Source organism: Coptis chinensis, chromosome 4 (assembly GCF_015680905.1).
Source record: "Coptis chinensis isolate HL-2020 chromosome 4, ASM1568090v1, whole genome shotgun sequence".
In the NCBI taxonomy this organism is placed as follows: Eukaryota; Viridiplantae; Streptophyta; class Magnoliopsida; order Ranunculales; family Ranunculaceae; genus Coptis; species Coptis chinensis.
In genome coordinates, this window is record NC_141459.1 from 44,316,946 (window position 1) to 44,342,276 (window position 25,331).

General features: G+C 36.5%; 4 protein-coding genes across 4 annotated transcripts; all 4 read right to left on the bottom strand.

Moving 5' to 3' along the window:
• Positions 1-1,962: 1,962 nt before the first annotated feature.
• LOC147503628 (triacylglycerol lipase-like protein) lies at positions 1,963-7,324 on the bottom strand. Its single transcript, XM_086556897.1, has 5 exons — positions 7,101-7,324; positions 6,939-7,011; positions 6,500-6,564; positions 4,834-4,943; positions 1,963-2,328 (listed from the first exon to the last, which is right to left on the bottom strand). The coding sequence occupies exons 1-5, from the start codon at positions 7,203-7,205 to the stop codon at positions 2,103-2,105; spliced, it is 579 nt and encodes a 192-aa protein (XP_086413023.1). The 5' UTR covers positions 7,206-7,324; the 3' UTR covers positions 1,963-2,102.
• Positions 7,325-7,566: 242 nt separating this feature from the next.
• Positions 7,567-14,098, bottom strand: LOC147503629 (Zinc finger C-x8-C-x5-C-x3-H type family protein). Its single transcript, XM_086556896.1, has 7 exons — positions 13,359-14,098; positions 12,830-13,002; positions 12,550-12,603; positions 10,782-10,898; positions 10,296-10,604; positions 8,542-8,817; positions 7,567-8,427 (listed from the first exon to the last, which is right to left on the bottom strand). The coding sequence occupies exons 1-7, from the start codon at positions 13,429-13,431 to the stop codon at positions 8,077-8,079; spliced, it is 1,353 nt and encodes a 450-aa protein (XP_086413022.1). The 5' UTR covers positions 13,432-14,098; the 3' UTR covers positions 7,567-8,076.
• Positions 14,099-20,999: 6,901 nt separating this feature from the next.
• On the bottom strand, positions 21,000-25,091 carry LOC147503630 (glycerol kinase-like). The gene is made up of 4 exons (XM_086556898.1): positions 23,389-25,091; positions 23,091-23,312; positions 21,773-22,739; positions 21,000-21,448 (listed from the first exon to the last, which is right to left on the bottom strand). Exons 1-4 carry the CDS (start codon positions 23,541-23,543, stop codon positions 21,203-21,205), a joined length of 1,590 nt encoding a protein of 529 aa, XP_086413024.1. The 5' UTR covers positions 23,544-25,091; the 3' UTR covers positions 21,000-21,202.
• LOC147503631 (uncharacterized) lies at positions 24,248-24,856 on the bottom strand. Its single transcript, XM_086604908.1, has one exon. The coding sequence runs from the start codon at positions 24,854-24,856 to the stop codon at positions 24,248-24,250; it is 609 nt and encodes a 202-aa protein (XP_086461034.1).
• Positions 25,092-25,331: the final 240 nt, after the last annotated feature.

Below are 25,331 nucleotides of genomic sequence, written 5' to 3' on the forward strand. Positions count from 1 at the left end.
TCTTCGCTCATGCCCTGGATGTCAAGCATGCAAGCAGAGAATTGCTTGACATACTCAGGGATTGATCCAGTTTGCGACAGGTTGCACAACTTTCTTCATTCTATGGGAGGAATTGCCTCTTTAGTTCTCGCTTGAGGTCTTCCCATGAAGGGATCACAGTCTGTCCTGTTCGATCTCAGTGTATTTAGTACGCCACCATAGTTTGGCGTCATCGGACAAGTATATTGCGACCATCGTGACTTTGTCCGCTTTAGTTCCGGTTTTACTACCAGAAAGTATTGCTGGATGTCAAAGATGAAGTTCTCCAGTTTTTTGGCATCGCAAACACCTTTGTATACTCGAGGTTTTGGAATTTTGATCTTGGGGCGGTCACCCAAGAATGAGGATGATGTGTGGTCATGTGAACTAACAACTTTCATAACTAGGTTCAACTTGGAGGTGAGATCCTCCACTTGTTGTTGGAGGGAGGTAACCGTCCCTCTCACTTCTTCATGATCGTTCATCATGTCGTAGACTTGTTCGTCCGGTCTGCTAATTCCATTTGGAAGTTTGGCAATTGCAGCCATTTGTCTTTCCAATGCCATGAGGCGTTCTTTGTTTGGTCGCGTGGTGTTTAGATCAAGATCGTCACTTTCGTCGATCTCAGGAGCAGCGGGACCTTTTTCTTTTGTCATGTTTGGCAACTAGCAAGGGAGTTAAATTTGGCTATGATACCAACTGTCATGGACACGCTTGGACATAGTGTGTCTTGCGGCACTTAAGCGTAACTAGTCCCAAGTAAGCCTGTTATTTGAGTGAGCAGTGCGAGCTAGCAATGTTTTGAGTAAACATTAATCAAATCACAATTGTACGTATATAATAGTGAGCAGAAGCAGTAAGTAAGCAATTCATAAGAAGGGCAACAGTTCATAAGAAGATATAAATTAACTTTCATTCGAATAATCAACAATACAATTGCTGCAAGCGAAGACAATAGTCCCCAGAGGATGCTTGCAGTTCCCCCACATATATGTCAAAACTATTTTCCAAAGCAATCAAAAGGGAACATTAAACCAAGTTGAAACTTCAACCAGCCATAACTCCCAACTCGATGCTCTGGTTGAGGTGTTCTTTAGCTTGATTTGGGGTGTCTTAAAACCTTCTACAAGTTAAGAAGGGAATTGGGAGGATGCGAGAAGGTTTGGACTTCCAAAGTGGCATATATCTGCCTAATGTCATCTGGAGTGGTTCGGACCCTAGTCTGGACATATGGTTGACATGTTTTCACTCATTACATAACTATTACAATTGTACATCCGTTACAATGGGGCAGTTTACGGCCCTTCAAAAGCAACACTGGCTTCGGTAGTGCTAGTCTGATCTTTCATTGCAACATTGGCTTTGGTAGTCCTAGTTTTGCATATAGTCCCTGCGATCCATCAACGCCAAGTTTTATCCACAATGAACGGTACTAGCTTTCATACTGATCTAAGAACGTAAGATACACCATACAAGAATAGCAATCAATTTGAATGAAGTTCATACACTGCCCCTCCGGCTAATATACATCTTTTCTGTCTTGAGTCCACTAAAAAGTATTGGAAACCCTCTAAAAGGTTAAATTGTGTTGGGTTAGGCGACCTGGACTCCTATTAAACGTCAGTTTCCCCACAACATTGCTAAGGGACATTAGGTATTTACTGTTTTCATACATCCGTCCACCATTCAAGGAGAAATCAAAAGTTCTGCTAGTTTAGCTAAACAATTGCAAATTACAATTTTGTTTTTTATTGGACCTACATTGGACACTTTTCAGCGCAACATCTGATCGAAGTCTAGTATCAAATTAGGGTTTGTCGCTGATGAATAGAAAATCTCTGTCAAGGTTGGACTTTACAGAGATTTCTATATACTAACTGAATTCAAAGATGTGATACTATAGGACCATAGTATATATATAAATAAACGACTTCAAACAAAATATGCGAAAACAGAAAGAGCTTGCTTTCCTGATAAATTAAACGAGCACAAAGGCTGTACAATATAAGAGCTATACCAAACATACTTTTTCCTTACATTCTTTATCAATAAACTATTACAATAAACTGAACGAAGCTGCACAATTAACCATTGACGACACTGGTATTGTTGACAGGGAGAGAAGTTGCATTCTTCTGCAAGGTTTCAGAACTTTTGATTGCACCATTTGGCCCTCTTAATCTTGAGAACGGTCTTTTAAGAAATTGAAATCTCCATCTTCGAGGTTTTATATGGCCTAATAATTTTTGCTGGTCTTTTCTGAATCTTCTGTTTGCATACCATATCCCACCTCGCAATCCCAAGCCATACCTATATATTCAGTGCAAGTGGTCAGCAGATCAACATATAATAAAGCGCAAAGAAAGATATATGGTATGCGTACAGATTTTCTCATCATTAAAGTGATGGCTTTGATGTTGGAGGGGGATTTATATCAGGTCGCTACATACAAAGCAAGGTGAAGGCAGCAAAAAGAAAAAGAAACAGAAATGCAGCATGCAAGAACATGTAAGAGTGAAATGACTTTAGGTTCAGTGGTTCACAAATCAGTTTAACAGAATTTATATTTTCTGAAAGCGTCATGGAGATCTTCTAAGTGACATTATACGAAGATTCAACAAAATTAGGAATCAACAGCACGTGATGTTTGATTGTGTGAACCCTGCCTCCAGCATGGGCACCAGTCAAAATTTGTTCGCTCACAGAGGATGAAAAGGGAAATGTCACAGGCATTCACGTATGTGTTGAAGTTGTGAAAAATTGCATACTGAGATAAAAATACACCTTAGTACATAATTACAGATAAATTCACTTGAGAAACACAGTATACAGCAGATTACGTCCATTTAATTCAAGATCTACAATAAGGTAATAGAGGCCGGCCTCTCCTCAAATGCTCACAAGGTTTTTTCATCTAAAGGCGGTTAAACCTCCTTTTGGGATTTATGTGGACTGTTTGGAAGGAGAGTACCAAGGAAACTTCAAATTTCACTGAGCAGGATATGTATTAAATTATGACATAGACTCCAGAATTTTTAACGTGGACCTCAAGGAAATCTATGCTAACGGACATCAAAACTGTAAGCTTTATTTCCGCTTGCTGCTCTCACTAGGAAGCGGGTGTTTGCTTCCATCTTGGAGCCACAGTAAGACGTTGCTGATTGTACCCTTTTCTCGTGTTCCGTGTTGGTCTTGTACTTCATTTTTCTTATAAAAACTTGGTATACAATAAAGAAGTGGAAGGAGCATGCCAGCAGATAGATGATATGAAGAATGACATGGAGTACATCATATGCTTTCTCCAACTACTAAGCTAAAGTACTAAACGCTCGTACTCCATTCTGAAAAGAAACTACGCTTGCATTTACCCACCGCCCCAGTCCATCTGAAATTGAACTCTTCTGAAAGAAAATCACATTACTTTTTCATAAAAAGATAAAGTAAATATGATTCTAGCTCAATTGGTTGTGTACCCCTCTCCTCATGGGAGAGGTTGCAAGTTCGAATCTCACCAACTGTTGGTTGGGATTTCTTTCTTGTGTAATTATGTAATGGGCCTTTGGGCCAGGTGAGCCTTCGGGCTAGAGACATGGTGCTGCCACGATCGGTGGGCCGAGGAGCGAAAGCAAGTCTTCATGACAAGATGGAGGCAGTTGGGTCTACTCAAAGTGGCGCATCGGCGAGAGCCTTCGAGCTAGGTTCCATTCGGGGTTGATGAGCCCTTCGGGCAATGTAAGCCTTCGGGCTAGGGTCCTTCAATTCAATGTAACCGGTGTGGGTTTGCCTTAACCCTCTAAATATTTCAAATATATATATATATATATATATATATATATAGGGATGGTTATATGAACTCCACCTTATAGCGACTCCAAAGTTACTCCACTCATAAAAATGAACTTACAAAATGAACTGAGGACTAATTTTTTGTGGATGTGTACATCTCATGATGGAGAACACCCCCACCAAAAATCAGCTCAATTGAATATGTCTAACCTTGTCAAAAATTGTATCGAAATTAAAAAAATCTGGACCGTTGGATAATTTCATAACTTTATAAATGATTTTTGATGAGGTTGTACATCTTCAAATGAGCTGATTTTTTGTGAGGATGATCTCTATTGTGTGGAAAACATCTCCACCAAAAATCAGCTTCTAGTTCATTGAGTTAAGTGGTGGAGTTCATTTGGAGTTCGTTTTAGTGGAGTTCATATAACCATCCCCATATATATATATATATATATATATATATTGTCCCGAGCACTTTACTTCTGTCTCGTTTAGTACAATTAGAAATAGCAACATTTCTCTTTCCCCACCCTCTAAAAGAAAATAAATGCTTCCTTCAGAACTAAAACGATAGCAGATATACCACTTTTGGTAATATGAGATGTATCAAGAAAACTTCCGCACATTACTGACATATATAAGCTTAAAAGCATAAAAGGGCCTATTTCATTCCCCTTGCCATTTTCACTGGTATTGTTTTGAAGTGAATATATACAAGTCAATAAGGAAAAAGTAGGATGAGATATCCTCGAAAAAAAAGACCCTAACAGATCCAAGACTACAAGCCAACTGAAAATAAAGCTGCCAAAGAAGATTGTTATTATCAGACATTTATGATTTATCATCAGGACCTTCATCTCTAATAAAAAAGCAAAAAATCTTATATGTGTACATGTATATGTCATAAGTTAAGAAACATACACAATGACAAGAAACAACTCTATGAAATAACTAATAAATCTAGTTAATCTACAGTTTTAACAATAAAAAATAGTTTCCAAAGAAAATAGCTGTGTGAGGACAAACCCGATTACTAAAGAGGTTCCAGCAGTGGCAATACAAGCTGCAGTACTGACTCTTCCTGTGGTTACAATCTTCTTGACCTCATCATGTTGAATGTGTTGAGTTTCTTTCATCTGATAAAACAGAAGAGTTATGTTACCACTCCAGATGAAGAAAATGAAAGAAGAAAGAAGAATTTACATGTTACAATGAGCAAAAGTAGGCAGTATTCCAATAAAAAAAAGGTCCCTTTTATTTTGTTTTATTGGTCAATTGAATTTCATCAATGTGAATGCAACTTAATGACAACAAAGAGAGGGTGAAAACGCATCTACATTGTAACTAGACATCCTAACTAGTTTGGCACCCCTTAGCCCACTCATCTTGCTCCCTTAAGAACAACTATGTTAAACGATAAAAGCCAATAAATATAGCTGCTCTTACAACGACTGTTTTCCCAGAAAGGAAGACCCAATAATGTTATGGGGTATAACATAAGTCTATCAAACACCCAGACTCCAACTAAAGGTTCAAACTAAGCTTTCTGTCTCATTTGTTTAAGAATAATATAGATTTACCCTTAAGATTGGATACTTTGGTAAGCAGGTCTTACTTTTGAGCTACAGAGTTTTGCTACACCTTCTGCATTGATTCAGTTTTGCTTGCCTTCCATTTGAGGGACACTCTGTGTTATTATTGTTGTACCATAGGATATATCTCTTACTAAAATCTTTTTTGATTGGATATATAGTACATTCCACTTCTAACAATAAAAAAATGTTTCACTTGCAACATAGAATTTTTTAAAAAATACACTCTCCCTCTTAATAAATTGCAGAAATAAGTTAATGAGAAGAGATGAATTGCACAATACATTAACAGGTTTCTTTCAAGAAATCCTCCACAAAATATACAAACTTTCTACATTTCTATGGTATTGTACATTGAAAGACAAAGGAGACCCTTTTTACTTTTCTATCTACGTTCGAAAAACAGTGCACCAAAAGGAGCTAAAAACAGACAAGCGAGCCAATAGAAGACAATAAATGCTGTGTGAAATAGAAAATTTAATGCTGAGAAGGAAGATAATCCTTCCACAACAAACAAATCACATTTTGCTTGAGTCAAAATGAAATGTGGTCAACCTACTTTCAACATGCACGGTAAGCTGTTAGATGTCCATGACAGAAGATGACGCTAGATATTGTTGAGGAGCACAAATAAAAAGTTGAAACAAAAGGATCCATACTACAATTATTCATTCAAACACACTTCAGGGGTGGTATATGTATTCCTTTCCAAATGTTTACATCAGTTGAGGACCCAGTGGATTCCAACCAGTTAGAATTTAGAGGAAAATGCAATGACAAAGGATACATTGGGCCATTGAGACATATGTTACACTGCATCTTTCGATTCAAAACCATTCAGAAACAAGTATTTTCGTACCCTTTTTTGTTTTGTTTATGTACATGTGAATCGTGACGATATAAATCAGTTTTCACAAATTGCAAGCCTGTGTATAGAAATTATTATAGAAAGTATATGAAGCATGATATCTCTAACATTCAAGCCCTCAGGAAAAAGTTGCTTACAAGCTATTATTTGAAATTAATGTGGTCCGGTAAAAAAAACATAAGGCAGTTTGTCTGGAAATAAGAATACTGATACAAAGACAATAAACACTTACAGCCTTTTCAATAGACTCCAGCCGTTCCTCAACTTTTGTTTGATGAAGATACCGTAGTGAGTAGCCTGCAACACAATTTCAAGTTCTAAAGGTGAAAAAGGCACCATGGTTATGTCAATGATACAGGTACACTAATATATGGTATCCCCCATATATTTTTTTCTTTTTTCTTGTAGTTCAAAATTACTCAGGTTTCATATGGTTATATCATGGTTTTGACATGGGAGTTGGAATGGAAAAGATGGAAGTTTCTCTCTCTCTCAGAACAAAGTTATTTACTTGGTATCCTTGGACCACTAAAGAACAATGCTCTCGAACAGTACACATCCCATACTTGTTAAAAAAAAACTTACGTTCATCGTGAGGGAAAATAGCTGATTCCCCCACCCCACATTCATTGAAGATAAAAACATAATTCCAGAAAAGAAGAAAAACTGACCTGCCCAAGCAGTTAAAACAGAGCCAACAGAAGTTGCAATAGTAAACACCACCTTATGTCTCTCAAAAACATCCTTCATTATAATAATCAAACAAAACCCAAAAATTAATAAAACTCAACAAAGCAATACCCATCTAGAAAATAAGAGTATAAAGAAGGTACCTTGGTTGAAAAATAAGTGTCTTGAACAGCAGACCATGAATTTAAAGCTTTTCTTTTCAAATTTGGTACCCCTACTAATATTTCAGCTTTTCTGAACCGATTCATTTCACCCAAAGATCATAATAACAAGGAAAACTACATTTTTAGCAGAAAACAAGGTTGTTGTCATTCATTCTAGAAGCCTTTTTTGACGGCTGCATCTAGGAATCTTTTTAACTTGTTTCTTTTCAGATTTTGAGTCCACGTGGAATATATTGAGGCCCAAGATTCGATCCTAATTCTTTGGGCTTAATATTATTAGCCCATGCAATCAGTTTTCATTAATAAAATTGCTGCAACTTGTGCAAAGCAAAATTCGTTGAATCAATTGCAATTGCTGTGACGCTTTCAAAGGCATTTCAGTTATAATGTCAGTATTGCAACACGGCACATGACAGTACAAATCACTCCTCTTTGCAACTGCATATATTTTACCAAACAGTTTATTGAAATCTACCAGACTGGTAAAGATTTCGCATTTTCTTTTTCTAAATACATCTGTAGTGTTATTGAAGTGCCCACTTACATAAATAAGTTTGACCAATTGTTCCAGTATCTTTAAAAATGCCAAAAAGAAGAAGGAAAAAATGGTGGCAGTGCCAACAGGCGAAGATTTATCATCCTTCAGCATTCCTCCCACACAAGCAGTCACAAACCCTTACAGCAATAGTTTATATTGACTGTTGTGAAATTTAAACAATAACTGACCCAAAAAGGAGCTTACATTTCCACCTGCATTTTATTCACCACAAAAAACCCTCAATGCCTCCTGTCTTCATCGACCTCTTCAAACATCAGATAGCGTATCCAACTCCACAGAACCACAGGTGAAAATGGGGAAGAGGAGGCACATGTGCGAAAAAAAAATTCCCTTGAAAAATAACTTGAAAAAATAAAATAAAATGAGAGGGCAAAAGGGAACAAAACATGAAGACGCTTAATCAGATTGATCATGAGATGGTTCTAAAGAGGTCGGTGAAGTTTGTGTTGGAGAGGAAACTTGTTGCGACAAATCCTCAGATTCTTTTGTATCCAGGTTCTGATGTTTTGGACTTGCTGTTTCAGGTTTAAAGCTCCTATCAGGTAACCTTGATGATTTGGGAGAAGTTTCTGATGAATGGGATACGACTGAGCTCCTATGGTAAGGATAAGAAGGTGGCTCTGGCATGGTGAGTGCCGGTACATTCACACCATAGTTATAGAATCCTGCCATTGGGTGATCAAATTTGCACGTTGAGCCAAATTTGCAGATTCCATACATACTGTAGAATGTGCATATGGCCTGACCCTAAACATAAGAAATAAAAAGAAAACAGGGTCACCAACAAAGCCACAGTCAATAATATGCTAGCATTCATGTTACCCCAAGATGAGAAAGAATTTTGTTATTAGTGTAACTTACAGGTCTGAGAGGCAGTCCGTACGGCCCCAAAGAGCCTGTGGCCAAAGAAGTAAGCCTCTCTTTAGGATGATGGTACTTGCAAGTAGGTCCATATTTGCAGCTTCCAGTCTTCATGTAATATTGACATTCTGGTTGGTCAGGTCTCTCTGGGAAATGAACGACAGATGTTGACAAAAAGGGCATTTGCCCACTCGCACCTAAGTCACCTTGATTCTTAGAGTTGTAGACAAGATTTGATCCAAGAGCATTGTTAGACGAAACCTGAGTCATGGTTCCCTGAATGGTAAAATAACAGATCTAGTGAATGTAGAATAGTCTATGCATTGTACACTTCACATGCATGACGCATTACACATGAAAATTTTCAGAATATGGTCGGCACATAAGGCTTTACCACTACAAAGCTTAAAACTCCGTCACCAAAGAAGTAAGATAAGATCATAATAATTCACAGTTTACTTAATTTTCACCAGTTCACAACATGTTTTAGTACCTCAAAATTCAAAAATTATAGAGTTATAGTCACACTATCCATCAGTTCAGATGAAGGAAATTCATGGAAAACCTTAGATTCGTCAGATATAGGTAAAGCCCCCGGCCTCTGTACCTTTAGCACTTGTATTGTTAGACTACTGCCAGTCATCCAAATTGGGCAAACAATCTGAAGGTTGTAAATTGAGAATTCATGGATAACCTTATTTAGTATTCGCTGTTGCACTAACGCAATCAGCATGTATAAACCCAATTTTCCCTGAGAATTCATTGCCCAAAATCTTAAGAGTTGTGACTTGGACTTTAAATGCAATGATGTTTGCTTCCAGTACAATTATATTATAGCATGAAGCCATGAAGGTTTAAACAGTTTAAGAATAGGTATCATTGGGGAAAACCTTATATGCGACAACCATCTAACCTCTCTCTGTTCCACTTTATCAAGTTACCTTGACTCTTTGTCTTCCCTATGTGACCATATCTGGTTTGAGAGATTATTAAGGCCTTGAAGATGAGCACTAGAATAGGAAGCAAGCATGATAGGCCTTTATACACCTCCAGCATCAGTGGTCAGATCATTAAGATCAAGATAACAGAAGTTCATTTACATTCTTTTTAAATCATATCTACATCTCTTACATTATCTTTCAGTTCTCCTGTGGTTGGAAAAGAAAAAAAATGTGTCCTACAATCCAAAGGTATCAGGTGTGACCATCTTCACATCTATCCAGGAAAAAAATTGTAATTAATGACAAAATGAAAATAAAAGATGATTTAATGTGGATTTCGTTACTCAGTTTCCTACATGATCCCTTTCCCACTGCCATTTGGGGACACATGATGAACAGATATTATTCTGGATCAACAAGAGATGAATTTTTTCTATAGCCAATTTGCCTATATCGGGCTAGCATAATCATCTATAATGAGAATTTAAGAAGAGAACTTCTATTGCATAGCAGAAAGAATATACTTGCATAACACACAGTAAAATTAATCCATATGCAGGAAAAAAAAAAACACACTAAATAATTCACATGTGGTTAAACATACTGGTTTCAAAAGTTTTTCCAAACAGAGACACAAGCGTGCATATACTAGTCACAATCAGATAGCAAACAGTAGTAATCATGATATATGCAAATGGAACAGAACTACGACATACATGTTCATGTAGAAGTCATTAATAGTCATGAAGTTATCAGCATAATGCAACTAAAACCATTAAAAAGGGTTTTCATCTTAAGAGATCAGTTACTGACAGTATAAGTGTTCCAGCCTTGCTGTCCATGTAAAATGCCTTGGGAAGGTGAAATAACTACAGGCATGTAAGCCTGGGGACCTTGCAGTCTTGAACCTGATGCGTAAGGTGCTCTTGGTAAAGACCATGCTGGGAGTCCACCAGCATAAGCTAAACCAGATTGAGGTGCCACTGATGAGCTTGTAGATCCATATGCACCCGTTCCAGTTACAGGTACAACAGCTCCCAGTGGCTGCGGATGATGAAATTTGCAGGCAATCCCAAACTTACACGACCAGTTTCGCATGTAATATGGACATGGCTTCTCTTCCTGACAAAGAAGTTCATATGAGAATTGGAATAGCCTGTTGACCTTGTTTAAGTCTCATTTCAAGTAACAGGCAATACTGATTAAATATTTATGTAAACCATGGAATTTTTAGTGCAAACCCAGCGAGGAAAGATTATATAACATTAAAACAAAAGAAAATCCAAGGAAAGCAGGTACCTGTCGCATAGGTAAACCTAAAACGTTCAATGGAACCTGCCCCGCAATGTGCTTGTCTCGTGGATGATTATATTTACAAGTTGATCCAAATCTGCAGGTTCCTGTCTTGAGGAAATACTGCAGTCGAGAAACACGCAGACACTGATTATAAATTGATTAGAGCAGAGCATCCTATAAACTGAAAAGTTTTGTCCTACGAGAATAGATAGTGTAGAACTGTTTTCCGTTTGTTCAATCGTGAATTTCTAAAGAAAAACAATTTTTTTTTCTTGAAAAAAAATCACAGGGAAATGTGGTAATTATCAAAATTGCACTGCAACACATACTAAGCGACGATGCTAGAGGTAAAGAACTTTCTAGCTAGTTGTATGAATTGACAAAGTTGACACGGACATCGACTTTCATCTAATTATATAAGGGAACATGACATCATTAATCATAGACTAGATTATACACAATGGTGGAGATACTTCTAGAGCGAAAGGCATAAAATTTCTCATGTGGAATTAAATAAAAGCACACAATTAGTAACTGAAAAAGAAAATACTACTTTCCTAAAATATAACAAAAGACATGTCCAAACACACAAAATAAAAGGGACAAGAGGTAACAAACTATAATACGGGAAATACTATTAATACATGGAAACACCACAATTACTACTCCCTTCAATTGTTGTCAAACTCAAGATTAACCTCCGAAAGTATAATTCAAAAGGGTCTTCCTATTACCCATTCTACTCAACTGGTTCTTCTTTTGGCTGCATTGAGCTGTTTTCATCTCAATGATACTAAATCTCCCTTCCCAATTGTTGTCAAACTCAAGATTAACCTCAACGAAACCGTATAATTCAAAAACCATAAATTCGGGTCTTCCTATCTTTTAGTTCCCACCCATTCTAACAGTTTTCTCAACTGGTTCTTCTTTTGGCTGCATTGAGCTGTTTTCATCTCAATGATACTAAATCTCTAACTTTAGTAAGAGAACCCATTTCACAGATTAAAACAAATATTAAAAGGTATACATCAACAAGAGAAATGACAGCTCGGTGTTCTAAAAGCGGTCTACGCGGCCGCCTAGGTGCTAGGTAGTGTGTAGACTAATCAGGCTAGAGTGCTGGATCAAGAAGTTTTCTCAAAAATAAAGGACAAAAGCCCAAAGCAAAAAAGATGCTCAAGATGAACTAAAACACCGAAAGCCCAAGAACAGAAATTAAAAGCCGCAAGGACTTAAACTTAATAGTAGCATCAGCAATTTCTCTCCCTTCTTCACGGCCTCGCTTAATAAAAAACCATTCTCTCTTCAGCAGCAGTGAATGGTTTTTTACAGTGAATGGTCTGTTAAATAAATAACACATCTGACAACTCATGATCTGTACTAGTTTGAGTCTTATGGAGAGAGAGAGTCTTAAAGGGATGTGGAGAAGAAGAGTTAGAGACCTAGTTGACTAGTTCATAACATCTTACACTATATTTGCTTGTGTTTGAATTGTGAGAGAGTTTGGGAAACTTTTATGTCTTAACAACAAGTATACTATTTTGTTTGAACTTCAAATTATTGGATTCATTCGGTTGGAGAACTGTCACAACTTATGCATTTGTAAGAAGAAAACTTGAATTCTTCATTTCTTGTAGTAATACATTATTCTATGTATTTAAAAATAAAATCGGCCTAGCGCCTACTTTGCCTGGGCACCCTCTTTGAAAACATTGTGACAGTTTGGTATGGGTTAAGGCAGTGAAACATGTATATTCAAATTATCACAAACCTGGCAATCAGGCTGTCCAACTCTTTCAGGAAGTTCGCCTCTGTACTGAACAGCCTGTTTCAAAGAGAAGCAGTAACAATTAAATTGGTAATGAAAACGGTAAGTTGGAGAACTAAGGGTAAGGAGGATCACTACTGAGACACCCTGCACCTCAACTTCTAAGCTCATATCAATAAATGCAACCACATAAAGAAACAATGAGGAATAGGAATTCATCCAAGCAATACTTGCAAGATTCAATTGATTAAACTAAGGAAGAAAAATCTCAACGCGGTTATACCTGTCCAGAATAAGGAGGATGATTAAAGCGGCAATTACTTCCATAACCACACAATCCTGTTCTTAAATAATAGATACAATCAGGTTCACCGGGACGATCCGGATAAGGGCTAGAGTGGCCAGCAACTCCATTCTGGACATCCTGAGTCTGAATTTTCAATCTCCACATCGCATCTACAAAAGAGCGTGAAAAAAAAAACATGCATTACATACCACATTCATGCAATTTCCATTTTAACAAGCAATACATATCAGCTCCGGCAATAATTATCAACAAGTATATAACATAGCAATCCCATGCTAAATCCACCAAAGCTTACACATACCGCCAACGAATTTTTTTTTACCAACTAAGGAATTTAACCACTTGGAATGATATTGGAACTACTGGTCTCATCAAGTTTCCAATCAAAGATCATATAAATTGGCGTAAAATAAAGCATCAAATTAATAAAAGTAACACAACTTGATCATTTAACAATTAAGTATCAACCAAAAAAACAAGGTGAGTAATTGAGATCATATATCACCTTCAAGATTATCAGCTGATGCATTAGAAGAAACAGAAATCCCATTGCTCTGAACCTGCCGATTCTCCGGCATCGATAATTTCACTCAAAAAGACCAAAATTTCACAACTCCAAACAACAATTCTCACCACCCCCTTCTCAACAAACCAACAACATTCAATCAATCTAACTCAATTACAACAAGCCCACTTCTGATCAATATCTCAATACATAAATAGCCAAAAAAAAAAATGATCAAATTTGCACCAAATTAAACCCAAAAAGTATCAAATTGTGTATAATAAATAGACCCTTTTATGAAAATCAAGTAAATATTCGATCTTTGTAATCTAATCGATCTAAATTTGGATAGGAAGTGGTGAAATTTTGGGGATCTTTTTTTTTATTATTACTTTACAGAAAATAAGATTGCCCACAATATGAAAAGGGTTCACCTTTTTTTTAAAAAAAATTCTAAGACTCACGTACACACATTAATAATTGTTTATTTACTGTTTATATTAATTTAGTTAGAGTAAAAAAATTCTTATTAAGACAAAAATTCTACTATCACCGATTTAGAATCTGACACGTGCACTTATTTAGATACTATATTTTTTTTTTGTTGATCACCACAGAGATTTCTTTATCAAACTATTTGTGCACGTGCTTGTTTGTTGCAATAAATTTTGGGTGTTAAGAGTAGAGAGGTTGGAGGTTGCTAAGTTTGGTAGGGCTAGAAATGAAAAAAATTCTGGTAGATAGAATTAATGGAGTTATGGACGTATATATATAAATCAATGAACCGTTCTTATTGTTCAACTTTGATAAACTTTTTACTTGTTTTTACCTTGGACCTTGACTATGACTAAAGTTTTGGTGTGAATTGGTTGGTCCTATCTTTGCCCCATTGTGCACTCATTTTTCTTTGAATAATTAAGTAGTTTATGGTGTTCCATGTTTTTGCTTTTTCTTATATACACATATTGTTTTTAGATTACAAAATGAATTTGTTATAAGAATTATCGATAAAAAAAAATGAATTTGTTATAAATACTACCTGCTTACTATAATTCAGCATAACATTGCTATTGACAAATGAGAAATATATATAAATATGTATGTGTAGCCATGTCTATACTACATGCCAAATTTCCTTGGCCCGTTTTATATTTCGATATATTTCTTTTGAATAACAGAATATACTTTTTAAGTGGTCATGTATGTTTTAATGTCTACACTACTGGCCAAACTTCCATGCCCCATTTGACATTTCAGTTTCTTTTGAATGAATAAATATTTAGCAAGAAGCATTTATTTCCACAAAACTGCTTAAGTATATTAAGATTTAATAAGCAACTTCATTTATATATATTTTTAAAAAAACTAGCAAAAAACTTTTAAGAACTACTTTGTTTTTTCCCACTTGCTTGAAAATTAGAAAAAAATTGCTTCTAAGAATTGCCAAATAGTTGTTACAATCTTTACAGGTGGGCCTCCAATTCAATGCGTGTTTAAATGCTTTCGTACATCTTAAAATTTGGTATTCGTCACGAAAAAACATAATCCTTTTTCTACTAGTTACGAAAAAACATAATCCTTTTTCTACTAGTTAACATTGGTATTTGCTACTAACTATATATATTTTGACATGTCTTGATGTGCTTTAATTCTGTGAGCTTTGTACCAATGACACCTTTTTTTTCGCATGCACTGTGGCTCTGATAAATGTTTATATTTGTTTTATCACAATTTCGCAACGCCTGCCTAAAACTGGAGTCATGCATATAGCATGCCTCCAACTTCTTTCAAAAACTTATAATATCACATTTGCTTTCTACACTCTTTGCGCTTCACCCAAATAACGGTTTGTAAAAAAAAAGTCATGCTTTCCCCACGTCTCATGTTTCACGTGTAACTAGTAAACACTTGTGTTATACGTATTATTATTACTGGCGTACATGTACACGCTCCGCGTGCGCGTGTGCGTGTGCGTGTGCTATCCATAAAAAGCCGAGTAGAAATTGTTAACTTGAAACTTAAAGAATTAAATTTTAATGACATTTGTACCTTTATTAAATATCAGATTTTACATTTTAGACGCAGTATAGGAGGCTGTAAAATATAAAAAAGCAATGAGGATAAAATTGGAAAAATAAAAATCTAACCGACTCAAACGTTACTGTTACATGAAGAGTTTTCTTTACAGAGTAAAAATTATTATTTTGGATTTTATTATTCATCCTGTGTCACACTTTGAAAGTCAAGAGCTTTGGTTTCCAAATATACCGCTTCTAAGGAGTTGCAGGTTGACAAAATGTTTGCAAACAACCACTTTACCAAGAGCTATTGACAAAACTTTGAAGAATAGTCAATAGACCACTAAGAATAATGAAAACCTAATAATCGCTAGTTTGGACCTAAAAAAGATAAAGTCAAAACTAGTGATTAAACTTGTGATTATGTTGTCATGAATTTCTATAACAAACACATTGATGTCATCTTTTTCAATTGAATATATATCATGTTGAATTTCTTTTCTATTCTATGATTTCCAACTGAATTTCTATGACATCAGACATAGGCGCAAATTATGACATCAACTGTTCTATGAAGCAATTAATTGTAACAAATTTGCAAATTTTGAAACGATAAAATTGGGATGTTGAGAGTTTTGTATGTGTGTGTGTGGGGGGATCATATCATATCTTTCCTTTAGTTTTTAGCTTCCTAAGCTTTGCTTAGTTGATTGTTGTTGTGAGATGTTAGGAGAATCATAACAACATCATAGTACTAAAGGTCTTCATGTATTTGATAAAGAAGAAGTTTAATGGAGGCTAGAGAATTATGGTTCTTATTCAAACTGTTACAGTACGCTAAATTATATATAAATATTCTAATACACTAAAATAGGAAACACTAAACACAGTCCGTTCAAACAAACCGAACTGATAGGCACATGCATGTATACTTCAACAATTGTCAATGTTTTCTAGCACTAGTACACTTCTTCCATCACTTATAGTATAGGACTACTAGGGTGTGCTAGTGCCGTCCGGCACAAATTAGCTCGGCGCGCAGTTGGTGCTACTTCTTAATTCCCAAATTCGTATAAACATTCATAACTTTCTTTTACAATTTTTAGCTTCTTAAGCTTTACTTAGTTGATTTTCAATGTTTTCTAGCACTAGTACGCCTCTTCCATCACATCTAGTAGGCTTCTTCCAAATTCGGAGGTAGGATTTTATGCCTATAGACCATTTTGAAACTGAATTTCAAGCGGGTCTGATTGAGGTGACATACCCACAAAAATTCGGCTTAGATACATGGGATTTTTTTTTAAAACCCCCCATTTTTAGACATGCATTTGTGTTTACCCCCCAAATTTTGAATCATCACAAAAGACCCCCATTCCCTTCCGGACCCATCCAGAAATCATCCATATTTACTCTATTACCTAAAGTACCCCTCGGGAGTAAACACAAATATATGTCACCAAACTCTCAAAGCAATGGTGAGTAACAGACATCTAAAAGCTCGATCGTCCCAAACTCTGATTCATCTCTATCTCTGCAAAACCAATAACACACATATAAGCTAACCATATAAAAAATCATAAAAACAAAAAAAATACTCACCAAAACAAAAATAAAAATAAAAAGACGTTTTCCTTTTTAGTTTCAACAATTTCGTCAGGAACCTTATATGTATCTACTGTAATTTCCATCAAATAAAGACCAGGGTAGATCACAACAAATTTGAGTACACCAATCTAAGAGTTCCACAAAAGGCCATGATGGATAACGGTGGGACATTATGTTTATCTTCCAATATTGTCATGGACAAGAGGCTCCACTTGTGTTGTTTGCTATGTACAAAATCGTTGGGCTGCCTGACAATCAGTTCCTCGTTGAATGTGTATTAATCTCGTCTTCAAAAGTTTACTTGACATCTTTTATGAGAGGTAGGTTTGAAAATGTAACCACGAAAATAGATCGATAGTGTATTAGTCGTGATTTTGGACACATCATCTGTTGATAAGAGGCTTTTTGAAAGGCCCACTAGTGAAGATAGTGCAAAACATGTTAAATGGTGTGAAAAAAGATGGTTGTGTTTTTCGGCCAGTTTTCTGTCCTTTTTGCACACTATTCTCAACTGCAGACCCATCTTCTTCTTTATTATAAGTGGTTCGTAAATGAATCAAAAGCTTTGCTATAACTTATTTTTCAATTTCTCATCATCACCATTTGATTTCGATTTGAATGCAATCGAATAACTTTTGGAAGAAGATGTAAATTTGATTGGTTGGGAAGAATCGGCAGAAGGAGAAGATCTGAGATCAGAAGAAGATGATATGAATTCACCAAACTCTCAAAGCTAAACAAACATCTAAAAGCTTGGTTGTCCCAACATAATTAGCTTTTAGCTTTGAGAGTTTGGTGACATACATTTGTGTTTATCCCTGAAAGATACTTTAGGTAATAGAGTAAATATGGATGATTTCTGAACGGGGCGGGATGGAATGGGGGGTCTTTTGTGATGATTCAAAATTTGAGGGGTAAACTCAAATGCATGTCTAAAAATAGGGGGTTTTAACAAATTAACCCTAGATACATGGATAAGATCTCGGTACAGTGACATGTGATCCCCACTCACACCACTCACCTATTGGGTCTGTCATTGGTCTTGACTCCTTCTTGTAGTAGAACTAGGGTCCATTTGGAGGACAACGTAAGCTGGTTCATGGGTGGTACTCAGTGTTCAAGATTCCGAACGGAATCTTGGAATTCTGTTGGATATTTCAGTTTTTAAAAAAACCGGAAAATACAACATAGGGTCGAAATATTAAGCATTTTGAAATTTTGTCGAAATCAAAAATTAACATGGGTCGAAATATGGTCAATTTCGGTTTTTGGATTTATCCGAATTTCAAAATCCCGAACTATGGTGGTACTGATTAATTGCCGCAGTCCTGTAATTGCCAAATTTTAACACCAACTTGAAGTATCAAGCTATTACCTGATATGGTATGTGATAGTCGATATGCGATAGAAAGTTGTACAATTGGCCGGTTAGTGGTAGGTTCATTGTAATTCAATTATTAATAGTTTTTTATTTCCTGGATCATAGGCATGCATCAATTGTGGGGTTTTTCTTTCTCCTTTTTCAATTTCAAACAAAAAATAAAATAAAAATAAACTCTTTGAGCTATGTTTGTTTGAATGTCAAATTTAAAGCCTGGGCTACCACGAGAATATCTTCATAGGGATGAAGGTTCCGAGACCGTTGGATGTGTGATCCAATAGTTTTTGTTTTTGATTTTTGGACCGTTGGATCACACTCGTCTCTATGAGAATATCCACGGATAGACGAACTCCAAACTTAATTGCAAACGTTTCCGTGGAGTCGCATTGTATTGGTAAGTTGGTTTATATTGTATTTGTAAGTTGGTTTATACTTTTATATACAACCCAAAACTGGGCCTGGCGACTCGATTTTGTTTGAGCTGAATTTGTGGGTTATATATATTCACAGATGTCAAGTCTCACTTCCAGTAAAAACCTGAGCACTAAATACTGAAAATAGATTTCAGATATGTGAGTTCGCTGCATTAGATATCAAAATGTACACAATTCATTGCGTTGGCATCTGTCTAGAAAAGATCCAAATAAAGGCACTGAACACAGTTAATCGGAATATAATTTCCTCACCGTGTGGAGTTAAGAAGATGAATGCTTTCCTAACCAAGCACAGCCTAAAATGACACATTGATATAATTAAGAAGCTGCAGAGCCAGTTGTATACCAGAAATCCAGAACCAGCTGCATATACTCAAATGTAAATTCATAGCGGTGTAGAAGATATGCCTCGGGGACATAGTTCGGAATTTCAGAATTTTCAGAATTCGATAAATTCAAAATTCGAAATTTATTAAATTTCGATCTCTATTACATTCGGGATTTTGGATATTTCGACTCTATATTCGGAATTCTGTTTTTTTGAAAAACCAAAATTCTAGGCGGAATTCCGAAGTTTCGTTCGGAATCACGAACTATACTCGGGCATTTTTTTTTTTTTGCTAGGTAAGAAAAAATATATATTAATAAAGAAGAAAAATACAAAAGAATTGTTTGAGTCTGGGTTGACTCAGTTTCTAACCAAGATGCTAGGTGAACTCCAACATGTTGGGTTCACATAGACTAGCCTAATCTCACAAACTTGCTATAAGGATTTTTCTGATCGAAACTAGGAGTGATTTCGGATCGGATAAAAGGCTTTCGGAAAAAAATTCAATTTTTTTTTGGATGACAATATCCTTTTCAAATCCGATTCAATTATTTTTCGGATGACAATTGTTTTTTCAAATTTGGAAAGTTCGGAAAATCAGAAAATTTTCAGAAATATTTATGAATCCGTAAAATACGGAAGTAAATTGGAAATTTGAGTTATATAATCGGAATCTTTTTTAGGATAACCATTTGTTCATCCAGTTTCATTTAACAATCATTTTGAAATGTATTAATTCAGTAAACAACTTAGACCTTTTAACACGTTTATTCAACAAGTTTTTTCTTCGTGTTAATGCATTAATTCAGTAAATAAGAAGATAAGAGAAATTGAGATAAGTACTAGAATGACAATATTGATTTCTTGAAATTGTGAATGACAATGTTCTACTTTTTTAGGGGTTTTATTTGGTTTGTAAACTATATGTAGTTTTAATTTAGGGTTTTATTTGGTTTGTAACAAACTATATGTAGTTTTAATTTAGTAACTATATGAAATAGACGTTAACAATTTGGAAATTAATCGGAAATCGGATCGGATTGGATTTTGAAAACATATCTAATTCCGATCCAATTATTTTTTTGGAAAAATCAGATATCGAAACGGATATGGAAACACAAATATCATTGTCGAATTTGGAAAAATTGGGTTTTCCACCCCTAATGGAAACAGTCCCCTTGCAAACTTGCTCCAGTTTTAGACAAAATATCAGCTGAGATGTTCGCCTCTCTATGTGTGAGTTATGGATATGGACTGAAGCTTCTGCTGACATTCTTTCCATCTTGCCTGTAGCTCCCAAATGATGTCTCCATTAGTGAAAAATGCCACTGCTGCCAAAGAATCAGATTCCACCCAAATCTTTAACCAACCTCTCACCATAGCCGCTTCCACTCCTAAAACAATTGCATGAGGCACAGGGGTTTTGCTAAGATATGCCACGGGATTCAATTCTACGAACTGTAAATTTGGAGGTAGGCTTCGGGGCATTGCAGAAAGTGAAAGCTTGTCAAGTAAAGGACAAAAATTAGATTTCATGGCGCTTATTATACGTAGAGCTCGCAAGCATATATAAATGGAGCTTTCTTAACGAGTCCCGTCCGAGAATTGAACTTGTTGCATGCCTGTGGTATTACTAACATGTTACTTACTACGTTTATGTGAAGGTAACCTGATCGACGAGTTTGAAGGCACATGGAAGGATCAAAATAAATGACGCGTCGATGAATGATCAGAAGAGTTGCACTTACAGAGGGATTTTTTGAGTAGGCTCTTTGTTAACCCCTATCCAATTCATTTCTCTCTCAATTACCACAAAACAGTCTACACCTTGAATGCTACTGTATCATCCAAGAAATGATTTACAGATTTGAGGAATTATGAAAGAAACATTCTTCATATGCAATCAGCAGTTCATTCTTTTAACAAAACTGAATAACACAAAAAGTATAGTTGACATCTAATAAGAGAGACGAGAGCATAAAATCTACAGAAGCACCAACCTTTTATTATATGGCGTTGCACGGTTTAGAATGGGAAAATATGTAAAAGACAGCACACAGAAAGTGGGTGGACAACAGTCAAAGGGAAAGATCGGCCAAACCAAATGTCCTTGGAACAACCTTGCACCAAGACTCCACTCTATTCTTCCTCTTTACATCATCTAATTTGGGTAGGAAAGTGGTGTCTCCCTTCAGCTTCCCTTCGCTGGAGAAAATATCCTTTTCTGTCCAGACTCCAACAGCCAGTCCAGCAGCATAAGCTGCACCAAGGGCTGTTGTTTCAATGTCGGCTGGTCTCACGACAGGACTTCCCAACAAATCTGCCTGTAAGAGGAATGTAAAATGGAATCAATTTATGATCAACATTAAGCTACTGATCTGCACATGAGCAACAGCATTGAGAAACTTAACAAACGAAATAGGCACTTGAGTTCAATAATCCCGCAGATGTAATTCATAAAACACTGAACAAGACTAGTATAGGATGTATAAAAATACTATAATCTAAAACAGTAAGAGATTTGTTTGTGCTCGTTCTAGCAAATTGCTTATAAGTTGTAAGATGGTGTGCTAGTAAACACTAACAAGTTCAAAACTATGAAAAGCTGCTACTAAATTGAAAAAATCACTTGTATAAAGAACTCAAACCTGAATCTGCATCAAAAGGTTGTTAACAGTTGCTCCACCATCCACTCTAAGCAAGAACTCTCCCTTCTCATTTTTGACTTCTCCTTTCTCCCCTGCATCCTTGTGCATTGACTTCAACACATCATTCACCTGAAAACATATACTCTCAAGCACAGACCTTGCTATGTGTGAATTGTTGGTGAACCTAGAAATTCCCATTAACGACCCACGCGCGTCATCACGCCACCACGGTGACAACAGTCCACTGAAAGCTGGAACAAAATACAATCCACCTGTATTGTCTACTTTCTTAGCTAACCCTTCAACATCAGCAGCAGTCTTAATTATGCCAAGGCTGTCCCTAAGCCACTGAACTGCAGCTCCAGCAATAGCTATAGAACCTTCCAAAGCATAATTAGTTGGAGCATTTGGTCCAAGCTTGTAAGCAAGTGTGCTCAGTAGACCATGCGATGAGTTGATCACCTCTTCACCAGTGTTTAGCAATATAAATGCGCCAGTGCCGTATGTGCTCTTTGCTTCTCCTTTTTTACATGCCTGCCCCACCATTGCAGCATGTTGATCACCAAGACATCCTGCAATTGGGATATCAACAAGTGGCCAGTTACTCATGACTTTACCGATGATTTCTGAATTACTAACGATCTTAGGCAGAATCTCAATAGGAATTCCTAGAGTCTGTAAAGTCGGTAAATCCCAATCCAAGGTCTTGAGATTCATGAGCATTGTCCGAGAGGCATTGGAAACATCAGTTACATGTAACCCACCATCACAACCTCCAGTAAGATTCCAAATCAACCAAGTGTCAATGGTTCCAAACAAAGCATCCCCTGTTTCTACTGCTGACTTGACTTCTGCCACTTTTTCTAACAACCAGAGAAGCTTGAGTGCACTGAAGTAGGTACTAATTGGTAGACCGCAAGTCTCCACAAAATGGGTTCTCCCACCTGGTAATTCACTCTCTAATCTCCTACAACACATTAAGAAAACCAAGTCAAGGATTATAACTTCTCAACTAATCAAAATATAACAAAAACCCACATCTTAAATGAGCTTATTAGATATGCAATGGGGTTTTCCTTCTCCAAATTACCAAATAACAAAACCCAACTCCTAATATGAAACTCCAAGTAATGGGTTGTGTTAATTATAAACAATCATTTAAGCATAAGCAATTCAAGGCATCAAAGCATCAATTCATACAATGAAACCAATTTGTCTATGGTCATCTTAAATCTGTAATTTCTGTAAATAAGAAAAGTTCAAATTCTGATCTAATCTTAAATTCATAAACAAAAAAAGTACAGAAAGAAAATGAGACCTGCAGACAGAAGTAGTTCTACCATCCATCCAAACAATGGCATTGTAGAGAGGAGAACCAGTAGATTTACTCCAAACAACAGTGGTCTCTCTTTGGTTAGTTAGACCAATAGCTTTAATCCCTTTAGCCACCTTATACCCATCTCCAGTTGCCTTCTCAACTGCTCTCTCCATGCACACTCTTACACTCTCCAATATCTCCATTGGATCATGTTCTACCCATCTGATCAAACAAGAAACAACAAATAAAAAAAAAAAAGAAATAAATAAGTTCTGATGTTATGTTAAACTAAGCTTACCCTGCCTCTGGATAAATTTGAGTGAACTCAACTTGGTAAGTCGCAATAGCCTTAGCCAGTCGATCATAGATTATAAATCGTGTACTAGTTGTACCTTGATCAAGAGACCCAATAAAAACTTCTTCAGTAGACATGTTTACACTTCTCTCTTTCATCTAAAAAATGTCAAACAGAGTATATGGTGTGTTTGTAATGAGAGACTGAGAACAGTGTTTGCTATTTATATGGAAGACAAGAGAACTGGAACGTTGGAGTTGTCAACATGGACTTATCCTCAAAAGTTGACAAATAAATGCACTCATAATCAGGTGGCATCCGTTGAATTTGAGGCTATGCATTTAGCTGTCTTTGTCTGCAACTAGAATCAAATAACGGGCGCATATGGACACCACAATCTTATTCGTGATTTCATATTTTCTAGTCAACCAAAACAGACTACCATTGGTGTAGTGGTGACTTCGGATCGGATCGGATCGACCTTGATATTTTTCCAAATATTTTCGAACCCAATATTCGAGCCTAGTACTGCAACAATAGAAACCTAATCCAAATAGACTACCTTAATCAGACTACCTTAATCAAACAATCTCTCTGATTAACATAATACATAGCCTCTTTTCTTTTTTGATATTTTTCTTCTTATATTTTCTATCTCTCTGTTTGCTTTTATACCAGTTTTTCTACATCAGATCCAAGAGATTTATGGTGCTCTATACTACCTACACGTGGCTCTTACTAACAACTCTTGGCCACTCCATACCTAATATAAGTAAAATACTAAAGTACCTATAAACTAAAGAGATCTCCAAGTCTGTCCTAATAGGACATGACAATGCCTTCCCCTTTAAAATCCTTGTCCTCAAGGATTGAAATGAGCAGTAATGCTCGACCAGTCTTCCCATGTGGAGTCTTCAGGTACTGTGTTAGACCATTGACCAAGCACCTGTGTCACTGCTTTGTTGTTCCGAGGGACAATTCTTCTTGACAGAATAGCTACTGGTTCCACTAAAAACTGGCCTTCTTGGTCCACCAATGGTAGTTGAGGTACTGGTGTTATTGTAATCCCTAACTTCAGTTTCAGCTGTGAAACATGGAACACTGGATGGATTTTGGAGCCGATTGGTAGTTGTAACTTGTATGCGACCACCCCAATTCGAGCTAGGACTTGAAAAGGACCATAGAACTTGGCGGATAACTTCAAGTTTTTGCGGAGAGCTACTGATGTTTGTCGGTATGGTTGGAGCTTCAAGTATACCCAATCACCAACGACAAATGACCTCTCTGTTCTTTTCTTGTCAGCATAGAATTTCATCCGCTCTTGGGCCTTGTACAGATCATCTTTAATCACTTCAACCATGGCCTGTCTTTCTTTCAAATAATCATCCACTGCTGCTATGGAATGAGTGACATTAGCTGGGATAGCCAAATGGGGTGGAGAGTAGCCATACAAGGCAGTAAATGGAGCCATTTTAAGGCTGGTGTGGTAGTTAGTATTAAACCACCACTCAGCAAGTGGCAACCACTTGACCCAACTCTGAGGTTTGTGTCCTGTCATGCATCTCAAGTAGGTCTCGAGGCAAACATTAGTTCTCTCCGTTTGTCCATCTGTTTGGGGATGATAAGAGGTGCTTAGGTGGAGTTCAGTTCCAAGTGCTTTGAAGAGATTCTGCCAGAAATAGCTGATAAAGATTTTGTCTCAGTCTGATGTAATGGATTGGGGAAGGCCATGCAACTTGTATATGTTGTCCATGAAGACCTTGACAATTGTAGTAGCTGTGTATGGGTGACTAAGGCTAATGAAGTGACTATATTGGGGTCTTTACCTTCAGCTTTGGGTAGTCCTTCTATGAAGTCCATGCTGATGTGTTGCCAGGCATGATGTGGTACAGGTAGTGGTTGCAGTAAACCATGCCAGCTGGAAAAATGTGTTCTCCCTTGCATCT